The 24,244-nt window shown below is 43.8% G+C and overlaps 1 protein-coding gene across 1 annotated transcript in view; it reads right to left on the reverse strand.

Moving 5' to 3' along the window:
- Positions 1-6,502, reverse strand: part of LOC139559072 (solute carrier family 41 member 1) — a 37,227-nt gene extending 30,725 nt beyond the window's left edge. The window contains exons 1-2 of the mRNA XM_071374748.1: positions 6,228-6,502; positions 3,832-5,041 (exon numbers count right to left, since the gene is read on the reverse strand). Of these exons, the coding sequence (XP_071230849.1) occupies positions 3,832-4,302 (471 nt within the window). The 5' untranslated portion in view covers positions 4,303-5,041; positions 6,228-6,502. The remainder of the gene's footprint in view (positions 1-3,831; positions 5,042-6,227) is intronic.
- Between the last annotated feature and the right edge of the window lie 17,742 nt (positions 6,503-24,244).

The raw sequence follows: 24,244 nt of genomic DNA on the forward strand, positions 1-24,244 counted from the left end.
GAAGCATTGCCTGATGTGAACCACGAGTCTACAATACGTAAAACACTAAACAAGAATGGTGTTCATGGGAGGACACCATGGAAGAAGCCACTGCTGTCCAAAAAAAACATTGCTGCACGTCTGAAGTATTCAAAAAGAGCACCTGGATGTTCCACAGTGCTACTGACAAAGTATTCTGTGGACAGATGAAACTAAAGTTGTGTTGTTTGGAAGGAACACACAACACTATGTGTGGATAAAAACCGGCACAGCACACCAACATCAAAACCTCATCCCAACTGTAAAGTCTGGTGGAGGGAGCATCATGGTTTGGGGCTGCTTTGCTGTTTCAGGGCCTGGACAGCTTGTTATCATCGACGGGAAAAATGAATTCCCAAGTTTATCAAGGCATTTTGCAGGAGAATGTAAGGCTATCTGTCCGCCAATTGAAGCTCAACAGAAGTTAGGTGATGCAACAGGACAACAACCCAAAAGACAGAAGTAAATCAGCAACAGAATGGCTTCAACAGAAGAAAATACACCTTCTGGAGTGGCCCAGTCAGAGTCCTGACCTCAACCCGATTGAGATGCTGTGGCATGACTTCAAGAGAGCGGTTCATACCAGACATCCCAAGAATATTGCTGAACTGAAACAGTTTTGTAAAGAGGACTGGTCTAAAAATCCTCCTGACCGTTGTGCAGGTCTGATCCGCAACTACAGAAAACGTTTGGTTGAGGTTATTGCTGCCAAAGGAGGGTGAACCTGTTATTAAATCCAAGGGTTCACATACTTTTTCCAACCTGCACTGTGAATGTTTACACAGTGTGTTCAATAAAGACATGAACAATTATAATTGTTTGTGTGTTATTAGTTTAAGCAGACTGTGTGTGTCTATTGTTGTGACTTAGATGAAGATCAGATTAAATTTGATGACCAATTTATGCAGAAAACCAGGTAATTCTAAAGGGTTCACATAATTTTTCTTCCCACTGTAAATGTGGCAAAAACGAATGTAGACATTAATAAATGTATTTCTATAGCTTCTAAAATATTTTTTGCAACGGTGGGGGAGTGCCAAGATGGAGGCATGGCGGCTTCAACACAGCACCCACTACCAATCATCTAGTGTATATATAAATCAGTCCCTTCCTTTTTCATACTGTCCTGTGTTGTCTATCCTGGGCAACTCTGGCAGATTCGGGCCAGAGACAGGGTGTGTGTGCATATGTTTGTGTGTTTGTGTGTAAAGGGGGAAACTAAGTGAAGTTAAAGAGGTGGGTCACATTTCACACAGACATTGTAGCGAACGCTGTTGAGAACGTGTACATGCATCACCCTGGGCAACCATTACCTTACTCCAGAAGCTGAGCCAAGGGGCAACACACACACACACTGAGGGGCTGAGATATTTTGCATCTACCATACATCTGAGTCAGAGCCAGCTTGCTTAATCAGAAAGAACATATCTGAGAGAGAGAGAGAGAGAGAGAGAGAGAGAGAGAGAGAGAGAGAGAGAGAGAGAGAGAGAGAGAGAGAGAGAGAGAGAGAGAGAGAGAGAGAGAGAGAGAGAGAGAGAGAAGAGCGAGACAGAGAGATAGAGAGATGTAATTGCCTCCTGCAAGGGCAGAAGGGGATTAGCTGAGTTAGCTGAGTTAGCAGTTAGCAGTGTCAAGGGAGGGGAATTAGAATGCGATAGAATCTACTAGACAAGCTTCTCGAACCATTCACTATACTGACAACATTGTCATTATTATGTCTCTTCACACAGGGAATGATATAACTTTCTCTTATCTTTATCATCACAGCTGTTGTTATTGACTCTGAGATCAACAATTGCTTAGATGAATCAGCATGATATGAACAAATTAGAAAATGAGAGAGGTAGACAGACAAGGAGAGAGAGAACTTCTGAAGTGAACAATTCCTGAGCGCTGGTTGAACAATTCCTGAGTGAACAATTCCTGATTAGAGGGCATGACATGGGTAACGGCATGAGAGTGCAGGCTTTAAACCACAGTAAGGCACTAATCTGTCCTTATAACAACAGTTATAACACTAGAACCACTCCCACCTCACAGGTAAGCACTTTCTCTCTCTCTCTCTCTCTCTCTCTCTCTCTCTCTCTCTCTCTCTCTCTCTCTCTCTCTCTCTCTCTCTCTCTCTCTCTCTCTCTCTCTCTCTCTCTCTCTCTCTCTCTCTCTCTGTGTTCATTCCACTCCCTACTTACCCCTCTCCTCTCCTTCTCCCTCCCTCCTTCCCCCCTCTCAGCCTTCCCTCTCTCTCTCTCTCTCTCTCTCTGTCCAGAGTTCCTGGGGTACACCATGTTGGCATCAAAATGGGCAGTCAGAGCCAGCGCTTGGTCTCCCAGCAACCAGGCACCTCCAGCTTTATCTGTAGCAGAGGCTGACCTTAAAGAAATATATGACCTGTCAGGCGCCCAGGACTGTATTTTTACACTGCACACACTTGTACGCAAGTGTTCACACACACATATGTACCAACAACAACATCCACACCATGTTCACACACACACACACACACACACACACACACACACACACACACACACACACACACACACACACACACACACACACACACACACACACACACACACACACACACACACACACACACACACACACACACACACACGTACCAACAATAACACCCACACCCAGTTTACACCAGGCAAGTCAACAGGAAAGTGGGAAGGAGAGTAATTATAAGTTAGTTTAATTGTTTTCCCTGTGGCTCTCAGAACCCAGCGGTTCTGTTGTTGGTCTCCTTTGGGTTACAGTCAGCTACAGTGGCTGAAATTAACACTGTACTTTACAGCTGCATGCACATACTATCCTCTGCTCCACTCTATGTGTTATTCTATTCTGTTCTGCTATATTCTTTTTTATCAGAACCATGAGGATCTACCTATGTGTTTGAGTCTCTGTCTCAGCAGTATTCACAGATATGTCAGATCAACAGACAAGTCTTTATTAAACGGCCCAGCTGTACCCTCTACCTCCTCAACCTCCCCCTCCCCCTTCCAAGAACAGACTGTGTTCCAACATGTGCCAGATGGGCGGTGAAGGGGTCATATGTTACGTAGATACCCCGATGGTCTCCGATAACCTCCCATTCTGTCCATCATCAGAGCTGAGCTGTCACATTGGCTGGCAGGAAAGTGATTGACAGGTGCCCGGCCAATTTGACTCGAACCAACCAGTTCATTCAAACATGCCCAAGACCAGCCCCTTAGTAGTCATCACTCATCATCACACAATGACAGCAGCTTAGGCCAAACATTGCAATGCTATTTAGTTTAGGTTTAGTTATGCATACTAATATAATAATATATGTGACTAAATCAATCAGACAGACAACAGTGTCTATTCCACTTCCTCCCTCCCTTGTGTCAGTGAAAAGCATGACTAACAACCGGACTGTAGCAATAGGCTGAACACTGGGCCCTTATTGTCTTAATAGGACTGGGACTGTAGTGAGTACTAGATTGTGGATGAGGTAGCATAAGCACATTACAGTACAGTTCCTGACACAGGGACTAGTGTTGTCTATAGCCTACAGGTGGAACAGAACTATGTCTCAACACTCTGTTTCTTAGTCCATACTGCAGATTGAATCAGTAGGTTCAGGAGTTTTTGTCTGACCATGTGATCTGTCACATCAGAAATAAATTGGTGTGAATCAAAACAGGGTAGACTAATCAGAATCCTTGGGACAACCCTACCCTAAACCCTAACCGTTTAAAATGTCTTCTTCAATGGGGTGGCGTCGGAGTTAGGTCGTCCCAAGCATCCCAATTAGCAATAAACATCAAAATAGTCTCTCCTCACCTGAACGATGTCTAGCACCATACCCGCCGCCACCGTCCCGAACCCGGCCAGCAGGAACGGTAAGACCACCTGGAGGCCAATAGAGAAGGAGGTCTCCTTCAATGGCGCCGGTGGCTCTGGGCTCTGGTCAGTGCTTATGTCGTCACTCTCATTGCTCTGGCTGGCGTTCTCCAGGAGAGCGTCCTCCTCGCGCTGGCCCTTGGCATTCGCCCTACAGTCTATCACCACTATCTCCCGCTCCTCATCTCCTGGTTCAACAGACCTGTCCGCGACGGATGTCACCTCAGTGAGCTCGTACTCGCCCCTCTCCTCAGGTCTCATCTCTTCGGGGTCCTCGGTGAGGATGGCTGGGTGAACGGAGCCGTTGGAGTGGAGGTATGCTGGTGGCACCACCTCCTTCTTCATCTCTATCGCCCCGGATGACATGTCAGTGTCCGACGGTTTGTCTTGCTCTTTCGACCAAAGTACCATGCGGAAGCTTTTGGGGACAGTAGACTGAATGAGAAATATAGGCTATGGCCAAAAGGTGTGGGACGTTTAATTGAGTTTAGATTTCCCTTGATCGGTTTTTAATAACCTGATCTCACAACATAATTTATCCCATTAAAAAATGCTGGTGAGTGGCACTCAGGTGTGGTCACGAACGCGAATTTATGTGGTAATAAAAAAACGATTCAAGGGCGCAACTAGGCTACTCTTGCGTCTGCAAAGGCAGGTGTGAGTCGCCGCTCTCCCCCAGGCGTGCTTACCCTCTTGCCGGTGCTTCGGGAGAAGCTCGAGTATGTTCTCCATTCACTGCGTGCTCAAGGTAGACAGATGGATAGAAGAATGAAACATATATTTTCCAAAAAATATATCAAAAACAAAGAAACAAACAAATTGTTATCTGGTCAATGTTCTCTGATAGCATAATCTGGTCAATAACGTCTGGTAGCCAAAGGGTATTAAAAAGTTGGTCTTAAAAAGTAAATGAAGTAGCCTAGGTCCAGTAGTTATTTTCAGAAAGTCATCCAAGAGCGCAGTCCAGTCCTGCACGCACTCTGACAGTCCTCTCAGACTAGCTCGCGCCAGTCGGGGTGTCCGGGGCTGGGAAGGTCTCACCTTACACCACGTGGTTATTTTATGAGGAGTATTTAAAGATCTGCAGCACGGATAGGGTTACTGAACTGCGGAAAAGTACTTATCCTCCAGCGCTCTGGCCACGGTTCTCCTAAAAGAGAAGAGATTAAGAATAACGTTTATGCATAGGCTACATGCTCTGTCTCTTTCACATGAAATATTAGCTTTACAAAATTGATTCAAACTGTTTTATTGGCTTTTGTGGACATTTGCCTTTAAATGGCATTATTGCGCGCAACTGTCTACAATGGAATGGACATGGCAATACTGAATTTATTTGGTAGGCACTGGTGAGGTATTTAAAAATACAATTGTAGGCTGTTTGCCTATGTTATCCTCAAACGGGTGATATCCATATCAATAGGTCTACATTGTTACCTAATTCCACAGCGGCATAATTTCTTGACATGATCATGATCTCTGGATGAACAGAACCCTTAGACACTTAGGCTCTAGCCCACCTAAATCAGCCTTTACTTTCAGCTGTCTACTTCAAGATGAGTTTACTAAGGGTCGGCTAACCGTTAAAAGCGGTGTTTTGTGCCAACAACTCTCCATGCTTTACACTCTTGTTTGGCGTTATGAAGAGGGGTTGCCTATAGGAACGTTTACAAACGGGTATATATATATACAGGATACAGCGCCAAACATGTAATTTCCTCTGACCGGCTATAAATAATCTGCCTTCAGTCAAGGTGTACATCCTCTAACGCTGATTCTCTCCCAGCATGTTATGACATCCGCAGAGGATACGCTGAAACGTCAGTGCGCATTTGGTTTCCCCCCTGGTCCTGGAACAATCCTTTGCTCTGTTTAGTAGTCAAGACCAATACCCCGCAGCCCAACATGGCAAAGGCGTAAATTAGTACAAGCTTGGTCGTAGCTGAATAGGGGGAACCCTCCTGTTTTAGTAATAATTCCAACACGATCGCTGTATTAAATGACAGATCATGTGGATTTTTTCTCTCCAAGTGTAGCCAGCCCAGTTATGTATAATGAAATAGTTCAAGCAACTGGCTTGACAGATAAACTAGCCTTAACGTAACGCTAACACGAGGCAGGAAATATTCTCTGAAGTGGCCATGACAACAACAAAAAATATTCCCTTACCGATATTAAACATTTATTCACACACACACACAGAGAGAGAGCGATAGAGAGAGAGAGATAGGAAGTGCAGTGAGTAATAAAACATGAAAATAGTCTATGCTCAGCATCCCCCATCCAATAGGTCTGGATCGGTACCAGCACATCAGGTATAACAGACAGTTCTTTACCTAAAACGCGTAGGTCCACAGAGGAGACGAGAGAACTCAAAACAGAAGCAGAACAGAGGGCACTGCTGAACGCCACACAACGGTTGTCTCATATCCTGCACTCGGTTATAATGTGTGCTGCAGCCTGTGTGGGCGCAGGTGTGCATGCCTTATGTACGGTAACGGCCCGTACCAGGCTTAATCGTTAACCCCGAGTGGTTAAGGCTGTCACTTTCCGACCGTCACATTGTTCCATTCAGAAGAACCATGCGAGCCGCTACATGCGCATCTACAGTATAAACCACATCCTGGCATAGGAAGTCACAAGGCGGGTCCACCAGAGATGACGTGAGCACGTGTGCGTGAGAGCCCCCTCATGTTTCTCCCTGTTTTTAAATTAATGTTTATATTTTCTCCATGAATGGTTGAGCCACGTCTCTGTCCGATAAGCACGGAGTGATTTGATCTATCCCTACCAATAACACCCATGGAGCGAAGAGTTGGGATGGTTATAGACTGGATTTTTCATTGTAACTGAAGGGGACTTTCAGATAACCCATTCACCAACACATCCTTATATAACTGGATTGGTCTTCACCCCACCATGCTCATTCAGAAGTACACATAAACAATGCAGGATTAGGATGATATTCTAATATCCTTATAGTACACTAGTAGAGATCATAGATGATAGCACAGGGGAAATGGTATTGAGCCCAGGTCATCTGTACTTTCCAACACCTTGAAAGTGAGCTAAAACGTAGGCATTCACAGAATTACATCAACTATAATTTGACCTCAGCAACTGATAGGCTAGATATCAACTGTGTGACTCAGGTCAAGGCACCAATGTGACCTGTTTTCACCAATGTGAAGTGGACTGACTAGGTATTGATCTTGGGTAATCTGTTTCACTCAAGATGACGTTTACCCACTGAGCTAAAGCCCATATAGGTGTTAGTGCTGGATTACACTCAGGGTTTTCACAATGGTAGGCATGGGCCCAGTGCTGTTTCCTGTTGTTTGCTAACTGACTGGTTTTCCTATTGAAGTTGGGGTTGTACCAGGATGGAGATGTAACAAGAAATACATAAAGTGTTAGCTACAGTTAGGGTTGCACATTTTGGGGAATATTCAGAGGTGGAAACTTTCCGTGAGAATTAATGGAAATATATGCAAATTAATATTAATACCATTTAAATGTAGATGTTTTTTTGCGTTGTATATATTTACCATGTCATATGGAGACAGAAACATAAACCTTTCACCTCATCATAAGTAGACATAATTGCAAATTATTAAATCCTTCCAATATAAATAAATAAAACAATTTAGTTACGGATTGAACTAATTAAATGAGTTGACTCTTCACATGGGATGATTTCACTAAACAACAAAAGCAAGGGAATATTGAATGCTCCCCAATGATCCATCACGTCTCCCAAAAACGTTTTCAACATACATCTGTAAAATTATAGTCTAGAAACTAAAGCTTTGGTTGTCTTTCTCTCAGGCTTCCATGTCTTCTCCATGGACCTCCTCAATGTCCACCTCTTGACCATCAGACTCTGAGACCTCATCTTCACTGTCACTTTCACAACACTGTATGCCAGTGTTTCTTGACCACCTCTCCCACTTTTCGCGAGTGTAGATTATTCTGACGTTTTTCATATGATGTACCCAATGACTAATGAACTTGCTATGTCCTCATTGAGATTATACAGAAGTGTTCAATACGCCTTATTTATACACTTTTGTAATATTTATGAAATGCACATTGTTATATTTGGTAGCACTTATTTATTTTCCTTTGCCTCCAACCCCCTTCGATGTGTAGAACGGATGTGGGTGGGGCCAGGTCTACATAAGGGTGCAACTTTCAAAAAATCCCAAAAGCTCTGACGAAGGCCGTGTGGCCGATACGTAAGCTTATTAAATATCGGTGATACTATCAAGAGCAGTGTGCGGTTTTCCTTTTTCCTTCATCCTGTAAAGATTAGAAAAAGGAGTAAAAAACAAAACAAATACAATTCCATGTACAGATAAATAGTTAAGCAGTTAGATTAAACAATTATTTTGTAAGATAAATGTCTTAAAATTAAACATGTATGGAAACAGGTGAATTAACACTCCTCAGTTAGCAGGCTCAAGCAAGCTAAAATCCACATGGTAGCAAAAATGAACTATCAGAAATGGTTAACAAATTAGAAATGACTTAAACACACTTTGCTGTAGGCTACTATTTACTAACGAAAAATAATGTATGTCATATAAAATATATTCACCCCACCCAGTGTTATAATCAAAACTTACCAGAAAGCATGTAGTCCTTGGCTCAGACAGTGTAGTAGTGTGGGCTCAATAGCATCTCATTAGTGTGCAAGATCGGGAGAATCAGCTGTACATGTGAGGGTTGCAATTCCATTGAATTGGGGATAGTTTAACCAAAATATGCCACAAGACCTATAATTGCCTTATGTGTATCGCACAAAAAAGGTTCACTGTTATAAGCTAACTTTTTTGATGAATTTAAGCAAAATTCCCCAAATTCACAGGCTTAACTTCCCATGGAAAATATCCGGAAAAATTAAGGAAGGACCCTTTGTAACCCTAGCTACAGTATTGCGTAAAGTACTTAAGTAAAAATGATTTAAAGTACTACTTAAGTCGGGTTTTTGGGGTATCTGTACCTTACTTTACTATTTATATTTTTGACTACTTTTACTTTTACTTCACCGCATTCCTAAAGAAAATAATGTATTTTTTACTCCATACATTTTCTCTGACACCCAAAAGTACTTGTTACATTTTGAATGTTTAGCAGGACAGGAAAATGGTCCAATTCACGAATGCTTCTTTTGTAAATTATGTTGGATTTTCAAAATACCGAAATCATCCCCTTATGATGCATTTTTCATCATGTGATGCAGCGTTTCTGCATCTTAAGAGACAAAATGCATCATACGGGGATGATTTCTGTGTTTTGAAAGTTACATATCTTGGAAACTTGAGTGCTGACAAGCAAAACATTTTGAGACTATGTCAAAAATAGACTACTGAAACAAATACAAAAGATCGTTTTGGGGTGGAGTTTTCATTTAAGTTAGTGAAGCATAGTGCTAAAACCTTTGGAAAGCACAGGTAAGAGAACATTTTTCTGATTCAAGATCTGTGTAGTAGACAGTGTGTAATCCCATGGGTAGGGTTTGAGTGCTGTATAAATAAGTTGAGGAGGGGAAACCAAATTCGGGAGAGAGAGAGAGAGAGAGAGAGAGAGAGAGAGAGAGAGAGAGAGAGAGAGAGAGAGAGAGAGAGAGAGAGAGAGAGAGAGAGAGAGGGAGAGAGAGAGAGAGAGAGAGAGAGAGAGAGAGAGAGAAGGAAGGAAGGAAGGAAGGAAGGAAATAGAGCGGACATAGAGGCAGACATACTGTACCTGCCTCCCATTCCCACCTTTCCCCCTTCTTCCCTCCCTTCTTCCCTCCCTAGGGGAGCCCAGCTAATGAGTTCCCCAAACTAGTATCACCACAGGGATCAGGGGGCTTAGCAGCAGCAGGAATGATGGAGGCTTACTGTTTATCACCACATCTCAGGCCTCTGGTGCTGCTGGTGCTGCCTGGCAGCCTGTACACCTTAGTGTACACACACCACGTCAAACCATCTCCTGGAATGACGGTGACTGGCACCAAATAACACAAGGACAACAAGGCTAATGATGTGTTTAGCTCACATGGAGAGCCTGTTTGGGGAGTGTGTGTGTACACGTGCATGCACAGGATTAACCACCACTCCTCTGCGTTGTGTGCATGCATTTATTTTATAAAGACTAGATAAGGCCCCTTTTGAAGGCCCTCAGATCAATTTCACCCCCAAAAAGTATATAGCATAATATGGAGTTGGTCCTCGCTTTGTGCACGGGTGCATTGTCATGCTGGAACAGGAAAGGGACTTCCCCAAACTAATACCACAAAGTTGGAAGTACAGAATCGTCTAGAATGTCATTGTATGCTGTAGCATTAACATTTCCCTTTACTGGAACTAAGGGGCCCGAACCATGAAAAACAGCTCAAGACCATTATTCCTCCTCCACCAAATATTACAGTTGGCGCTATGCATTGGGTAAGGTAGCCTTCTCCTGGCATAGACCAAACCCAGATCCGTCTGTCAGACTGTCAAATGGTGAAGCGTGATTCATCACTCCAGAGAATGCGTTTCCACTGCTCCTGAGTCCAATGGCAGCGAGCTTTACACCCCTCCAGCTGACGCTTGGCATTGCACATGGTGATCTTAGGCTTGTGTGCGGCTGCTCGGCCATGGGATCCCATTTCATGAAGCTCCCGACGAACAGTTATTGTGCTGACGTTGCTTCCAGAGGCAGTTTGGAACTCGGTAGTGACTGTTGCAACCGAGGACAGACAATTTTTACTCGCTGCTCACTTCAGCACTCGGCGGTCCCATTCTGTGAGCTTGTGTGGCCTACCACTTCTCGGCTGAGCCGTTGTTGCTCCTAGATGTTTCTACTTCACAATAACAGCACGTACAGTTGACCAGGGAAGCTCTAGCAGGGCAGAAATTGCGAACTGACTTGTTGGAAAGGTGGCATCCTATGAGGGTGCCATGTTGAAAGTCACTGAGCTCTTCAGTACAGGCCATTCTGTTCCCAAACAAGGACCAGACAATTGCATGGTTGTGTGCTCCTTTTTATATACCTGTCAGCATCGGGTGTGGCTGAAATAGCCGAATCCATTACTTTAAAGGGGTGTCTTGGCCATGTAGTGTGTATATACAGCACAAGTCAAAAGTTTGGACACACCTACTCATTCCAGGGTTTTTCTTAATTTTTTACTCTTTTCTCCATTGTAGAATAATAGTGAAGGCATCACAACTATGAAATAACACATATAGTAATCAAAAAATGTTAAACAAATAAAAATATACAGTTGAAGTCGGAAGTTTACATACATTTAGGTTGGAGTCATTAAAACTCTTTTTTTTTCAATCACTTGGCAAGTCGGTTAGGAGATCTACTTTGTGCATGACACAAGTAATTTTTTCAACAATTGTTTACAGACAGATTATTTCACTTATAATTCACTGTATCACAAGTCCAGTGGGTCAGAAGTTTACATACACTAAGTTGACTGTGCCTTTAATTAAACAGCTTGGAAAATTCCAGAAAATTATGTCATGGCTTTAGCAGCTTCTGATAGGCTAATTGACATAATTTGAGTCAGTTGGGGGTGTACCTGTGGATGTATTTCAAGGCCTATCTTCAAACTCAGAGCCTCTTTGCTTGACATAATGTGGAAATCAAAAGAAATCAGCAAAGACATCAGAAAAATATTGTAGACCTCCACAAGTCTGGTTCATCCTTGGGAGCAATTTCCAAACGCCTGAAGGTACCACGTTCATCGATACAAACAATAGTACGCAAGTATAAACACCATGGGACCACGCAGCCATCATTCCGCTCAGGAAGGAGACATGTTCTGTCTCCTAGAGATGAACGTACTTTGGTGCGAAAAGTGCAAATCAATCCCAGAACAACAGCAAAGGACCTTGTGAAGATGCTGGAGAAAACAGGTACAAAAGTATCTATATCCACAGTAAAACGAGGCCTATATCAACATAACCTGAAAGGCTCAGCAAGGAAGAAGCCACTGCTCCAAAACCCCCCCAAAAAAGCCAGACTACGGTTTGCAACTGCACATGGGGACAAAGATGGTACTTTTTGGAGAAATGTCCTCTTATCTGATGAAACAAAAATAGAACTGTTTGGCCATAATGACCATTGTTATGTTTGGAAGAAAAAGGGGAATGCTTGCAAGCTGAAGAACACCATCCCAACTGTGAAGCACGGGGGTGGCAGCATCATGTTGTGGGGGTGCTTTGCTGCAGGAGGTACTGGTGTACTTCACGAAATAGATGGCATCATGAGGAGGGAAAATTATGTGGAAATATTGAAGCAACATCTCAAGACATCAGTCAGGAAGTTTGGTCTCAAATGGGTCTTCCAAATGGACAATGACCCCAAGCATACTTCCAAAGTTGTTGGAAAATGGCTTAAGGACAACAAAGTCAAGGTATTGGAGTGGCCATCACAAAGCCCTGACCTCAATCCCATAGAAAAATGTGTGCAGAACTGAAAAAGTGTGTGCGAGCAAGGAGGCCTACAAACCTGACTCAGTTACACCAGCTGTCAGGAGGTATGGGCCAAAATTCTGATTGTGGGAAGCTTGTGGAAGGCTACCCGAAACGTTTGACCCAAGTTAAACAATTTAAAGGCAATGCTACCAAATACTAATTGAGTGTATGTAACTTCTGACCCACTGGGAATGTGATGAAAGAAATAAAAGCTGATTTAAATCATTCTCTCTGCTTTTATTCTGACATTTCACATTCTTAAAATAAAGTGGTGATCCTAACTGACCTAAGACAGGGAATTATTACTAGGATTAAATGTCAGGAATTGTGAAAAACTGAGTTTAAATGTATTTCCAACTGTATTTTAGATGATAGATTCTTCAAAGTAGCCACCCTTTGCCTTGATGACAGCTTTGCACACTCTTGGCATTTTCTCAACCAGCTTCATGAGGTAGTCACCTGGAATGCTTTTCCAACAGTCTTGAAGGAGTTCCCACATATGCTGAGCACTTGTTGGCTGCTTTTACTTCACTCTGAGGTCCAACTCATCCCAAACCATCTCAATTGGGTTGAGGTCAGGTGATTGTGGAGGCCACAGCATCTGATGCAGCACTCCATCACTCTCCTTCTTGGTCAAATTGCCCGTACACAGCCTGGAGGTGTGTTAAAACCTAGAATTGCAGGGAATTAGCTGTAAAACAGAGCATTTTCCTCCTGGCCCCATGCCAAAATGAGCAGAATTGCATGAAATTAGTTAGGAAATTGCTAAATCTTCTCTGAGCCTCATGGCAAACTGTCTAGAATTGCAGCAAGCTTGCTTTGAAGCTGCAACATTGTCTCTACGCCTAATGGCAAAATGTGTAGAATTGCACAAAATGTATTCTAAAATGTAAAAATGTTCTCTCCGCTGTCAAGAGGGGGGCTGCTAAATGTGGGTACGCAGACCCATGAGCAACTGCAGCCCCTCATGATGAGTTCAGATTTTTTGTGGCCCCACCCGAATCAAAGTTGCCCGTCCCTGGACTAGAGAAACAGGAGCAGGGTGTCTCTGTGGTTTGGATGGTGGCTGCTTGGGGACAGATTGATGTGATGTCATCATGTCACATGTCAATTACCTCTGCCAAATCTGCCAGGCTAGATATGCTCTCTGTGCATTGTGTGTGTGTGTGTGTGTGTGTGTGTGTGTGTGTGTGTGTGTGTGTGTGTGTGTGTGTGTGTGTGTGTGTGTGCGTCTGAGGTGAGAGAGGGACAGAGGCAGAGGGGCAGAGGAGGGGGTCAGTGAGTCTAGACATGCTGAACTGAGCTGAGAGCAGTGGGACAGGAAGCAGAGACCGGCCCGACCGGCAAGACACACACACGCACGCACGCACGCACGCACGCACGCACGCACGCACGCACGCACGCACGCACGCACGCACGCACGCACACACACACACACACACACACACACACACACACACACACACACACACACACACACACACACACACACACACACACACACACACACGCACACGCACACACACACGTTACGAGGGAGTTTGAGTTGTAACATTATTCAGAAATTAAACTTCAACGTGTGGGTCAATCAATGGTGTGGATGTATCCGGGGCAAATGTGCGTCTGTAGACTTCATTCAGTCAAGTAGATTTCCATTTGGAATGTATTCAGGCATATGGGGGCCTGATAGACCTACTTGACACACATTTGAGTACTTGCAGGAATGCAGAGAATATGGAAACTCACAGGGTTTCCCTTAATCTGCACATTTAAGAGGATTCAGCTTTGGATTTAGAGCATGCCATTCCTTTCATACTACAATTATGGTCACATTCTCCCATTTCTGAGCTTTCATCAGACACCTTTTATATATAGGCCATTTGTTCAGCAGCAAGAGAAAGAAGGCACTGAAATGTACATGAAACATCATATTAACAAATTAGAAATTTGTCTCTGTCTGGAGTTCCAGCATGTGAAGTCGTGGGTCTCTAATATAAAATAATTACTGTTCTATTAATGACTATCTAGTGATTCCATTTCTATGGGGCCTCCTGTAATTGCATCGCTGTTGCTCCCTGGCCTATCAGCCACAGGCCCGGTGGATTGAGGACATATCTTGACACCACAGGGTCATGGTTAGAGAGTGAAACCTCTCCGAACAGACACAGAGAGTATGGAAAGATCTGGCCCGGGTCAGTCTGTTAACCAGTCAATACAACTACTGGAGGTATGCAGGGCTTTTCTTCTTTCTTCAAAGCCTCCATTTCACAAAAACCTGCGCCATCCCTCTGTCTGCCCGGTTACACTGGTGTATGGATGTTTGTTTTAGTACAGCTAAAAATAATGACATTTGCTGCCAGAGGACAGAAATAGGTAACCAAAGTGGATGGTGAGACTGTAGAGATGGTGAGATGGTGCTGGGGGGTTCTGGTTGGACAGTAGGGGCACTCAGAGGGTTAATGATTCTCTTCCTTCTTTTGTCTCCTCCTTATTCTCCAACAGGAAGTGAGGTGGCAAAGGGACAAAAAACAGCATTCACCCTGGCAACGCTTCAGGAAAGCGCTTCTCCGTAGCAACCGTGGGGCAGTCTGTGCCAGTTCTGTGCCAGTTCTGTCCTTGCGTTTCTTTGAGCCCAGAAGAATGTCAGGGGAGATTTGGAACCTTCCCTTGGGCCTGGGTGAATAGCTGTCCGCTGACCTGCCCCCCCCCCCCCCCTTCACTACCTCCTTTAAAAGTTGAGAGGCCCAAACAAGCAACTTCAACCATCAGGTTTGTAGATCATTTTTGTCTCTCCCTGCACAATCTGGCTGAACATACTTGCTTGTGCTCTTTCAAAGTTTTGATGTGCTTTTACATGACCTTTATTTAACCAGGCAAGCCAGTTAAGAACAAATTCTTATTTTCAATGACAGCCTAGGAACAGTGGGTTAACTGCCTTGTTCAGGGGCAGAACGACAGATTTTTACCTTGTCAGCTCTGGGATTCGATCTTGCAACCTTTTGGTTACTAGTCCAACGCTCTAACCGTCCAACGCTCTAATCGTCCAGCGCTCTAACCGTCCAACGTTCTAACCGTCCAGCGCTCTAACCGTCCAACGCTCTAACCGTCCATCGCTCTAACCGTCCAGCGCTCTAACCGTCCAGCGCTCTAACCGTCCAGCGCTCTAACCGTCCAGCGCTCTAACCGTCCAGCGCTCTAACCGCCCAGCGCTCTAACCGTCCAGCGCTCTAACCGTCCAGCGCTCTAACCGTCCAGCGATCTAACCGTCCAGCGCTCTAACCGTCCAGCGTCCAGCGTTCTAACCGTCCAGCGCTCTAACCGTCCAGCGCTCTAACCGTCCAGCGTCCAGCGCTCTAACCGTCCAGCGCTCTAACCGTCCAGCGCTCTAACCGTCCAGCGCTCTAACCGTCCAACGCTCTAACCGTCCAACGCTCTAACCACTAGGCTACCTGCCGCTTCACTGTAACTTCGTTAAAAGGAATCACTTAATACGATAGATTGGTAAAAATGTACAGTCATTCAAATCTGAACACTACATAAAAACTAGCTAGCATAAAACATCACAATTTCAAGCAACCCAGGCCACTTCATCACCAACCACATACAGAGCACAGTACAGTAACTGATGGATCTACAAATCAGTCAGCCAGTCAGTTAGTCAAGATGGAAACTTGGAAAGTGGTTATGTCTATAATGTACGTTAGGGTTATGTCAGCGATGAAACATTTACAGTGGAAAACATCACTCATTCACACCAAACTCACTGACAAGACATTATGCAGCTTATCAACCTGCATCATGTAATATGTTAGAGATTAACAAGGAACCTCACCCATTAACCACCACACCTCTCTGTGTGTGTGTGTGTGTGTGTGTGTGTGTGTGTGTGTGTGTGTGTGTGTGTGTGTGTGTGTGTGTGTGTGTGTGTGTGTGTGTGTGTGTGTGTGTGTGTGTGTGTGTGTGTGTGTGTGTGAGTGAATAACTTAATTTATGCATCTCATAACCATTCACCTTCTTACCGTCAAGGAAGCAGAATCATAGATGACCGTTAGGGGTTGGTCCTAGGGGGTGGAGGGGTGTGATCCTTAACCTTAGTGGATGAGGACACACTCTGCCCTCACTCAAGAATGAATGTCCTCTCTTCTGTATAACCTCAGGGAATATATAGAACACATTTTGTTGCATAAGTATAGGATGAGTGGTGACTGTCCCGTATTTCTGTATCTGACCCATGTTTCAGGGTCAGGTGTGGGCTGCCATGTACCTGGCAGATGTAAACCCAGGGCAGGTACAGGACACAGAGATGGAACCTACGGTAAAGGTTGATCTGATGAAGAAGATCTCATACTGTATGTTCCATAGCCAGGTGGGATGTTGCACGGTGCAAATTGTGATTAAATAATTATGCATATATATAAACTCAGCAAAAAAGAAACATCCCTTTTTCAGGAGCCTATCTTTCAAAGATAATTAGTAAAAATCCAAATAACTTCACAGATCTTCATTGTAAAGTATTTAAACACTGTTTCCCATGCTTGTTCAATGAACCATAAACAATTAATGAACTTGCACCTGTGGAACGGTCGTTAAGACACTAACAGCTATCAGACGATAGGCAATTAAGGTCACAGTTATGAAAACTTAGGACACTAAAGAGGCCTTTCTACTGACTCTGAAAAACACATTGTGCCTATCCACTGTCGCTGGACCAGACAGGACTTGCAAAAAGTGCTCTTCACTGACGAGTCGCGGTTTTGTCTCACCAGGGGTGATGGTCGGATTCGCGTTTATCGTCGAAGGAATGAGCGTTACACCGAGGCCTGTACTCTGGAGCGGGATCGATTTGGAGGTGGAGAGTCCGTCATGGTCTGAGGCGGTGTGTCACAGCATCATCGGACTGAGCTTGTTGTCATTGCAGGCAATCTCAATGCTGTGCGTTACAGGGAAGACATCCTCCTCCCTCATGTGGTACCCTTACTGCAGGCTTATTCTGACATGACCCTCCAGCATGACAATGCCACCAGCCATTCTGCTCGTTTTGTGCGGGATTTCCTGCAAGACAGGAATGTCAGTGTTCTGCCATGGACAGCGAAGAGCCCGGATCTCAATCCCATTTAGTAAGTCTGGGACCTGTTAGATCGGAGGGTGAGGGCTAGGGCAATTCCCCCCAGAAATGTCCGGGAACTTGCAGGTGCCTTGGTGGAAGAGTGGGGTAATATCTCACAGCAAGAACTGGCAAATCTGGTGCAGTCCATGAGGAGGAGATGCGCTGCAGTACTTAATGCAGCTGGTGGCCACACCAGATACTGACTTACTTTTGATTTTGACCCCCCCCCCCCCCCCCCCCTTTGTTCAGGGACTCGTTATTCAATTTTTGTTAGTCACATGTCTGTGGAACTTGTTCAGATTGTCTCAGTTGTTGAATCTTGTTATGTTCATACAAATATTTACACATGTTAAGTTTGCTGAAAATAAATGCAGTTGACAGTGAGAGGACGTTTATTTTTTTGCTGAGTTTATGATAGTATGTTTGTGAAGGGGATTGTTTGTCCCTGCAGTCTATAGACAGTAGTCTGTACTTTACCCAGATGCTTAGATCACACTGACAGCATCATTGCATGTTGGTACACCAGAATTACATTCATTTCCAATGAAACGCTGGGTTTGCCTTGCAGCATTGCGTTGCAGAGGTAGTTGCAGTGAGTTCGGTGAGGTGCATATGTTGGATTTATCAAATGTATGTGTCAAACTGTGTGCGTAGACGGCTTGACAGAAATGGCAGCAGAAGGTGAATGTTGAACTTTTGTTGCACACATATCCAGATGATGCTGCGACTATTTTGCGCAACGACGCTGTCGGTGTGTTGGGAGTGAGACAAACACACACACAGCTCACTCTGTCTCAGAATTCTATCAGGAAATGCCGCAGAGATGGGTTTATAATTTCACTTTTAAAATAATGATGCGACATGTCTATTTGACATTCTGGTCAAATATGATATTTTCAAAGAGCCAGGAGCAAACTGACTACTAAAAATGTTCAACCACTCCCGGAGGACAATGGAAATTCAATAAAAGTGCATGTACTGTAGACAGTACTACTAAATACAGTATTACTAAAGACCAATGCATTTCAGACAGAAATCCTTTGTCAGGCAGAAGACAAGGTTAAGATGAAAGTTTAAAGACCCAGGAACAGACGAGACCAAAATATTCAGATATCCACAGACAGCACAGAAAGTAAGCATTTCACGGAAAGGTCTACTACACCTGTTGTATTCGGCGCATGTGACAAATAAAATTAGATTTGCTGAAAAACAGCAAACAGGTGAAACAAAGTAATTCTTCTCACTTCACTGAAGATCTGGGATGGGCACCAATGTAATCCCGGTCCTGGTCTATATGCCGCCCTAGGTGAGACCAAAAAAATGCTTCCCTCCTCCTATTCCTGCAAAGTAGAATTGTTGCCTAGGCTATACAGTGTCGGCTGCAATCCACTTTTATGAATGCCTATCCATGTGGTTTGTAAAACAGGCAGTTGCATTGGCTTCAGACTTAAGACTGATCATGTTGGCTATTCAAACTATGAATATCAGCTGCCTACCATAGGCAGTGTAGTGTGTCCTAAAGTAAATTGAAATGTATTTGGCAAAATTATATAATTGCTCCTGTCTTTACAGAAATAAATGAAATCATTCAAAATACTTCACCAGAGAGCATGACTTAGCCCCAGAGGATCATTAAAATACTTCCCCAGGGAGCATGACTTAGCCCCAGAGGATCATTAAAATACTTCCCCAGAGAGCATCACTTAGCCCCAGAGGATCATTAAAATACTTCCCCAGAGAGCATCACTTAGCCCCAGAGGATCATTAAAATACTTCCCCAGAGAGCATCACTTAGCCCCAGAGGATCATTAAAATACTTCACCAGAGAGCATGACTTAGCCCCAGAGGATCATTAAAATACTTCCCCAGGGAGCATGACTTAGCCCCAGAGGATCATTAAAATACTTCCCCAGAGAGCATCACTTAGCCCCAGAGGATCATTAAAATACTTCCCCAGAGAGCATCACTTAGCCCCAGAGGATCATTAAAATACTTCACCAGAGAGCATGACTTAGCCCCAGAGGATCATTAAAATACTTCCCCAGAGAGCATGACTTAGCCCCAGAGGATCATTAAAATACTTCCCCAGAGAGCATGACTTAGCCCCAGAGGATCATTAAAATACTTCCCCAGAGAGCATGACTTAGCCCCAGAGGATCATTAAAATACTTCCCCAGAGAGCATGACTTAGCCCCAGAGGATCATTAAAATACTTCCCCAGAGAGCATAACTTAGCCCCAGAGGATCATTAAAATACTTCACCAGAGAGCATGACTTAGCCCCAAAGGATCATTAAAATACTTCACCAGGGAGCATGACTTAGCCCCAGAGGATCATTAAAATACTTCCCCAGAGAGCATGACTTAGCCCCAGAGGATCATTAAAATACTTCCCCAGAGAGCATGACTTAGCCCCAGAGGATCATTAAAATACTTCCCCAGAGAGCATGACTTAAAAAATGCATGTATTTCTGTAAATGCATCACAGTCGTTTACCATTCTCATTCTCAGAGTGGAAACGTTGTTTGCAGAGCTCACAACCAGCTACACTTGTGAGAAACGAGTTTTTGTTTATTTCATAGCATCATTTAGGCCCTATGAGTTTTGTGTCTGGTTTGATTCTCTGTCCTGTTAATGTGAACAGTGTGCACGCCTGCGCAAGCATAAAGTAGGCTACCTGGCCTGCTGTGCGCAAATGTTAGAAAGTGCCCATTTGGGTTTGTCTGATATCTGACCACCACTAATAATAAGCTGAGCTTGTCAGTCATTGTTTTCTTCACCTCACACAGTAAGTCAACAATTTTTTTTACATCCACTGCGAACGATAAGCTAATAGTTCCTCACAGTATTTGAAAAATCTTTCCAACACACTCCCCCTCAATAATCACCAAGCCTCAGTGTGAAAGAGCAAAATGTCATATATCCAGTTAAAACATCATAAAATGCCTGAACACTTTCCCCTTGTGTAAAAACAGCTCTGTCTTGAGCTCACTGGTGTGGAAACTCTGAGGGCCCAGAATAGTTGATACAATGTTGCAAGTTCGCTAGCCAGTTGATTGATTTGATGCAATGTTGCACTTCACTAGCAGTAGCTCAAGTCAAGACAGATAGAAAGGGAGGCAGACAGGCGGAGTAGATAGATGAATGTGATTGAAAGAACCTGAATTTTCATCAGGATATTTTCTACTGTTTTTATTTGTCAGTTTTATGTATTTTTACTTAGTTGACAATGGGAGTTATAGGCCTACTGCTGAATTGGCCAAGTTGCCAATAGGCTATCTCTGAGTTCCATGCGCTCATTTCCAATGGCTCGTGGTTTAGACCTATCAATAAGGCAGAGGCTGGTGCTCTCGCATTAGTTGAATTTGAACTTTTAGATTTTTTATAATTTTAATTCAGATTTGTTTGATTAACCACGTAACAACGATTTTGTTTAAGAAAAACCTTATATTTGAAATGAAACTTCCACGAAAATGCAAATATTAGAATCATAATTGTCACACAGATGGTAGAAATGGTAGAATAAATTCTTAGCTTCCCCAAACATGAAACTCACGTGTCACGCCACCTACTGTATGTCAGCTATTGGCCTACCCAAGTTTATCAGGCATCACTTTTTCTTGGATAATGCGGTTCGTATTTTCTTCTTCGCCATGATCAGCTAAGAAATTGATGATTAAGCCTACAAACCTGAAATTGCTAATTATCATGACAGTTTAGCCCAGTGAGTGAAACTCCGGGACAGCAGTCATGAGTAGCCTAATTTCATTCCATAGGCTATTGTCCATTTTACTTTGTCCTGTTTTTAGGATATGGTGTGTTTGTTAACATGTTAATTCATATCCACAACGATGCAAATGTTTATTTGCTATGGCGCCATTTAGGCTATTTGATTGGAAACACACATGATGTAAAAAGTGTCTGTCTCATGACATTGTCATAAATTCGGTTGCCCTGTGGGCTACAGAAAAGGCCACATAGGCCTTCTCTTTCTACCATAAGTTATATCTGCTATATGATTTACATTGACCGGCCAGTTTATTAGGACACTCATCTACTACCAGGCCGGGCTTCCCTTTGCCTCCAGAACAGCCTGAATTATCCGGGGCGTGGATTCTACAAGTCGGAAACATTCCACGGGGATGTTGGTCCATGCTGATGTGATGGCATCACACAGTTGCTGCAGATTGGACGGCAGTACACCACCACCACCAGCAGCATGAGTCCATGGCAAATCTTGACTCTGCCATCAGCATGATGAAACAAGAACTGAGATTCGTTGGAACAGGCAATGTTTTTCCACTCTTCAATTGTCCAGTGTTGGTGATCGTGTGCCCACTGGAGCCGCTTCTCCTTGTTTTTAGCTGATAGGAGTGGAATCTGGTGTGGTCGTCTGCTGCAGTAGCCCATCTGTGACAAGGATCTACGAGTTGTGCATTCCGAGATGCCGTTCTGCACACCACTGTTGTACTGCGCCGTTATTTGTCTGTTAGCTTGCACAATTCTTGCCATTCACCTTCGACCTCTCTCATCAATGAGCTGTTTTCACTCACAGGATTCCCACTGACTGGATGTATTTTGTTTGTTGCACCACACTGGGAAACCCCAGAGACTGTTGTGCGTGAAAAGCCCAGGAGGGCAGCGGTTTCTGAGATAGTGGATCTGGCGTGCCTGACATCGATGATCATACCACGCTCAAAGTCGCTTAGGTCACTCGTTTTGCCCATTCTAACGTTCAATCAAACAGTAACTGAATGCTTTGATGCCTGTCTGCTTGATTTACAGTATATAGCAAGCCACGGCCACTTGACTCACTGTCTGTAGGAACGATCCATTTTCGTGAACGGGGTGGTACCTAATAAACTGGCCAGTCAGTGTATGTTAAGTCGCTCTGGATAAGAGCGTCTGCTAAATGACTTAAATGTAAATGTAAATGTATGTTAGATGACTTTGATGGAGTGTTGGTTGAGCGCCGCAATGCTCTAGGTGGCGGTCTACTCCTGCCTAGTGGGCGGGCCGGCCCTGGGCACCATTGTTAGCAACGTTACATTGAAATCCTCATGGCAGGATGGCTGTGATGTTCTGACCATATTGTTACTTCCTGCTGCCAGGGAAACACTTCCTGCCTTGGTCACATGCTCTCAACCAATCATATTCTGACACAGACGAGCTGAAGGTGAAGCCATGACTTCCTTCCTTCCCTACTTTTCTCCCTCTATCTGACCGTGATCAATTGAAAGGATACAGCAGTTATGGATCCTACCCATATCATGGGCTGTTGGCAGCAGTCACGAATGAACAGTTAATCATGCGACTAGTCTGAACTGAAACTGTCCCTCTGTCCATCATAATGTCTCTTTCTCTCTCTCTCTGCTGCAGGGCAGGGCCATAGAGGCAGGCCAATTACCCTGAGTTAATAATGTGGAAAAAGCACAGGGGAGAATACAGTGGTCACAGAAAACAGTCGAGCCTGGGACACGCAACTTCTCTCCTCTGAAAGCAAACAAACCATTAGGCAGTGGTGACTCAGTGTGTGTGTGTAGGGGCAAAGAGGGGTCATGGGGTGAATTTAAACCAAAAATGGACACCAGCAGTCATCACACACAGGAAGTCTAAGTTACAGCATTAGAATTAAAAGAACGCACGTTTCCATTCACAACAACTCTCCGCTGTGGTGGATGAACAAGAGGAATGTTAATGTAATTGATGCTTATAACATGTTTATTTCAACTGTTCACAATACATTCTAAAACTCCATTTCACTCCAACATTCTACAATGGTTCATTTCAACATTCTAGAACTCTTGCTTTTGAATCGATGGTGTGTCAAACAGGGCTTGTAAATCAGTGCTTTAAAAATGTAAGAGTAATGCTTATGTGTCACCTATTTTTCGCAGGTTAGCATTTTTCGTCATGAATCTTGTTCAGGAGGCAGCTCTGCAGAAAGTTTACTAGCTGGCACAGCCACAAAGTCAGAAAATCTGATTTTAAACCTAACCATAACCTTAAGCCTAACCTTAACCCTAGCCTTAAATTAAGAACAAAAAGCACATTTTAGATTTTTTGAATTTTTACAATATAGCCAATTTTGACGTTGCAGCTGGCCTATCTAGCGGAAATCGTTCAGTTCTGACTCATCCCAGTAAATGTCAACCTGCCTATTTTTCTCACCTTGGTGAGGAATTAGTATTTTATAAAGACAAGTGTTTCAGGGCACAGTTATAAATTCACTGGGTCATTGAGTTTGAGGGAGAAGGTACAAAACTGAGCGTGTGTTTGCATAGTTAGTGTGAACTTGGATCATTTGTTTTATCATGCTTTGACCTATTGCCAGGGGCCCCAGGCAAAGGCCAGCCTGAGCCCAGCCCCCCACCCCTCCCACCTCTTAATGTGCCATGAACACAATCATGAGGTTTTCATCTGATTGTCAAACAAATCACTTCAAAAGTAGGCTACCTTCTCACATTCATCCACAATAATTCCAGTATCCAAACATCCGAGTGAGCAAAACAGCGAAACAGCAAAACAGCGCCCCCTGTCTTACTATATGTAGCCCATGACATGCCATACTCCTTTTGACCTGACAGCATCAGATACATGTTCTATCAGCAGCACTTGTCTTTTTACTAAAGAAATGCATTAACTTAGGTCATTCTTCTGTTAAAATCAAATCTTTCTTTTTCTTTTCTTGGCCCCGCTCTGAAAACACCTCATTGAAAGTCCCATTTGCAATCATATCATGTGAAACAATGCACGGGAACCCTGTCGGGGGGGGGCCTTGAGATGGAGCA

This window comes from Salvelinus alpinus, chromosome 2 (assembly GCF_045679555.1).
Source record: "Salvelinus alpinus chromosome 2, SLU_Salpinus.1, whole genome shotgun sequence".
Lineage (NCBI taxonomy): Eukaryota > Metazoa > Chordata > Actinopteri > Salmoniformes > Salmonidae > Salvelinus > Salvelinus alpinus.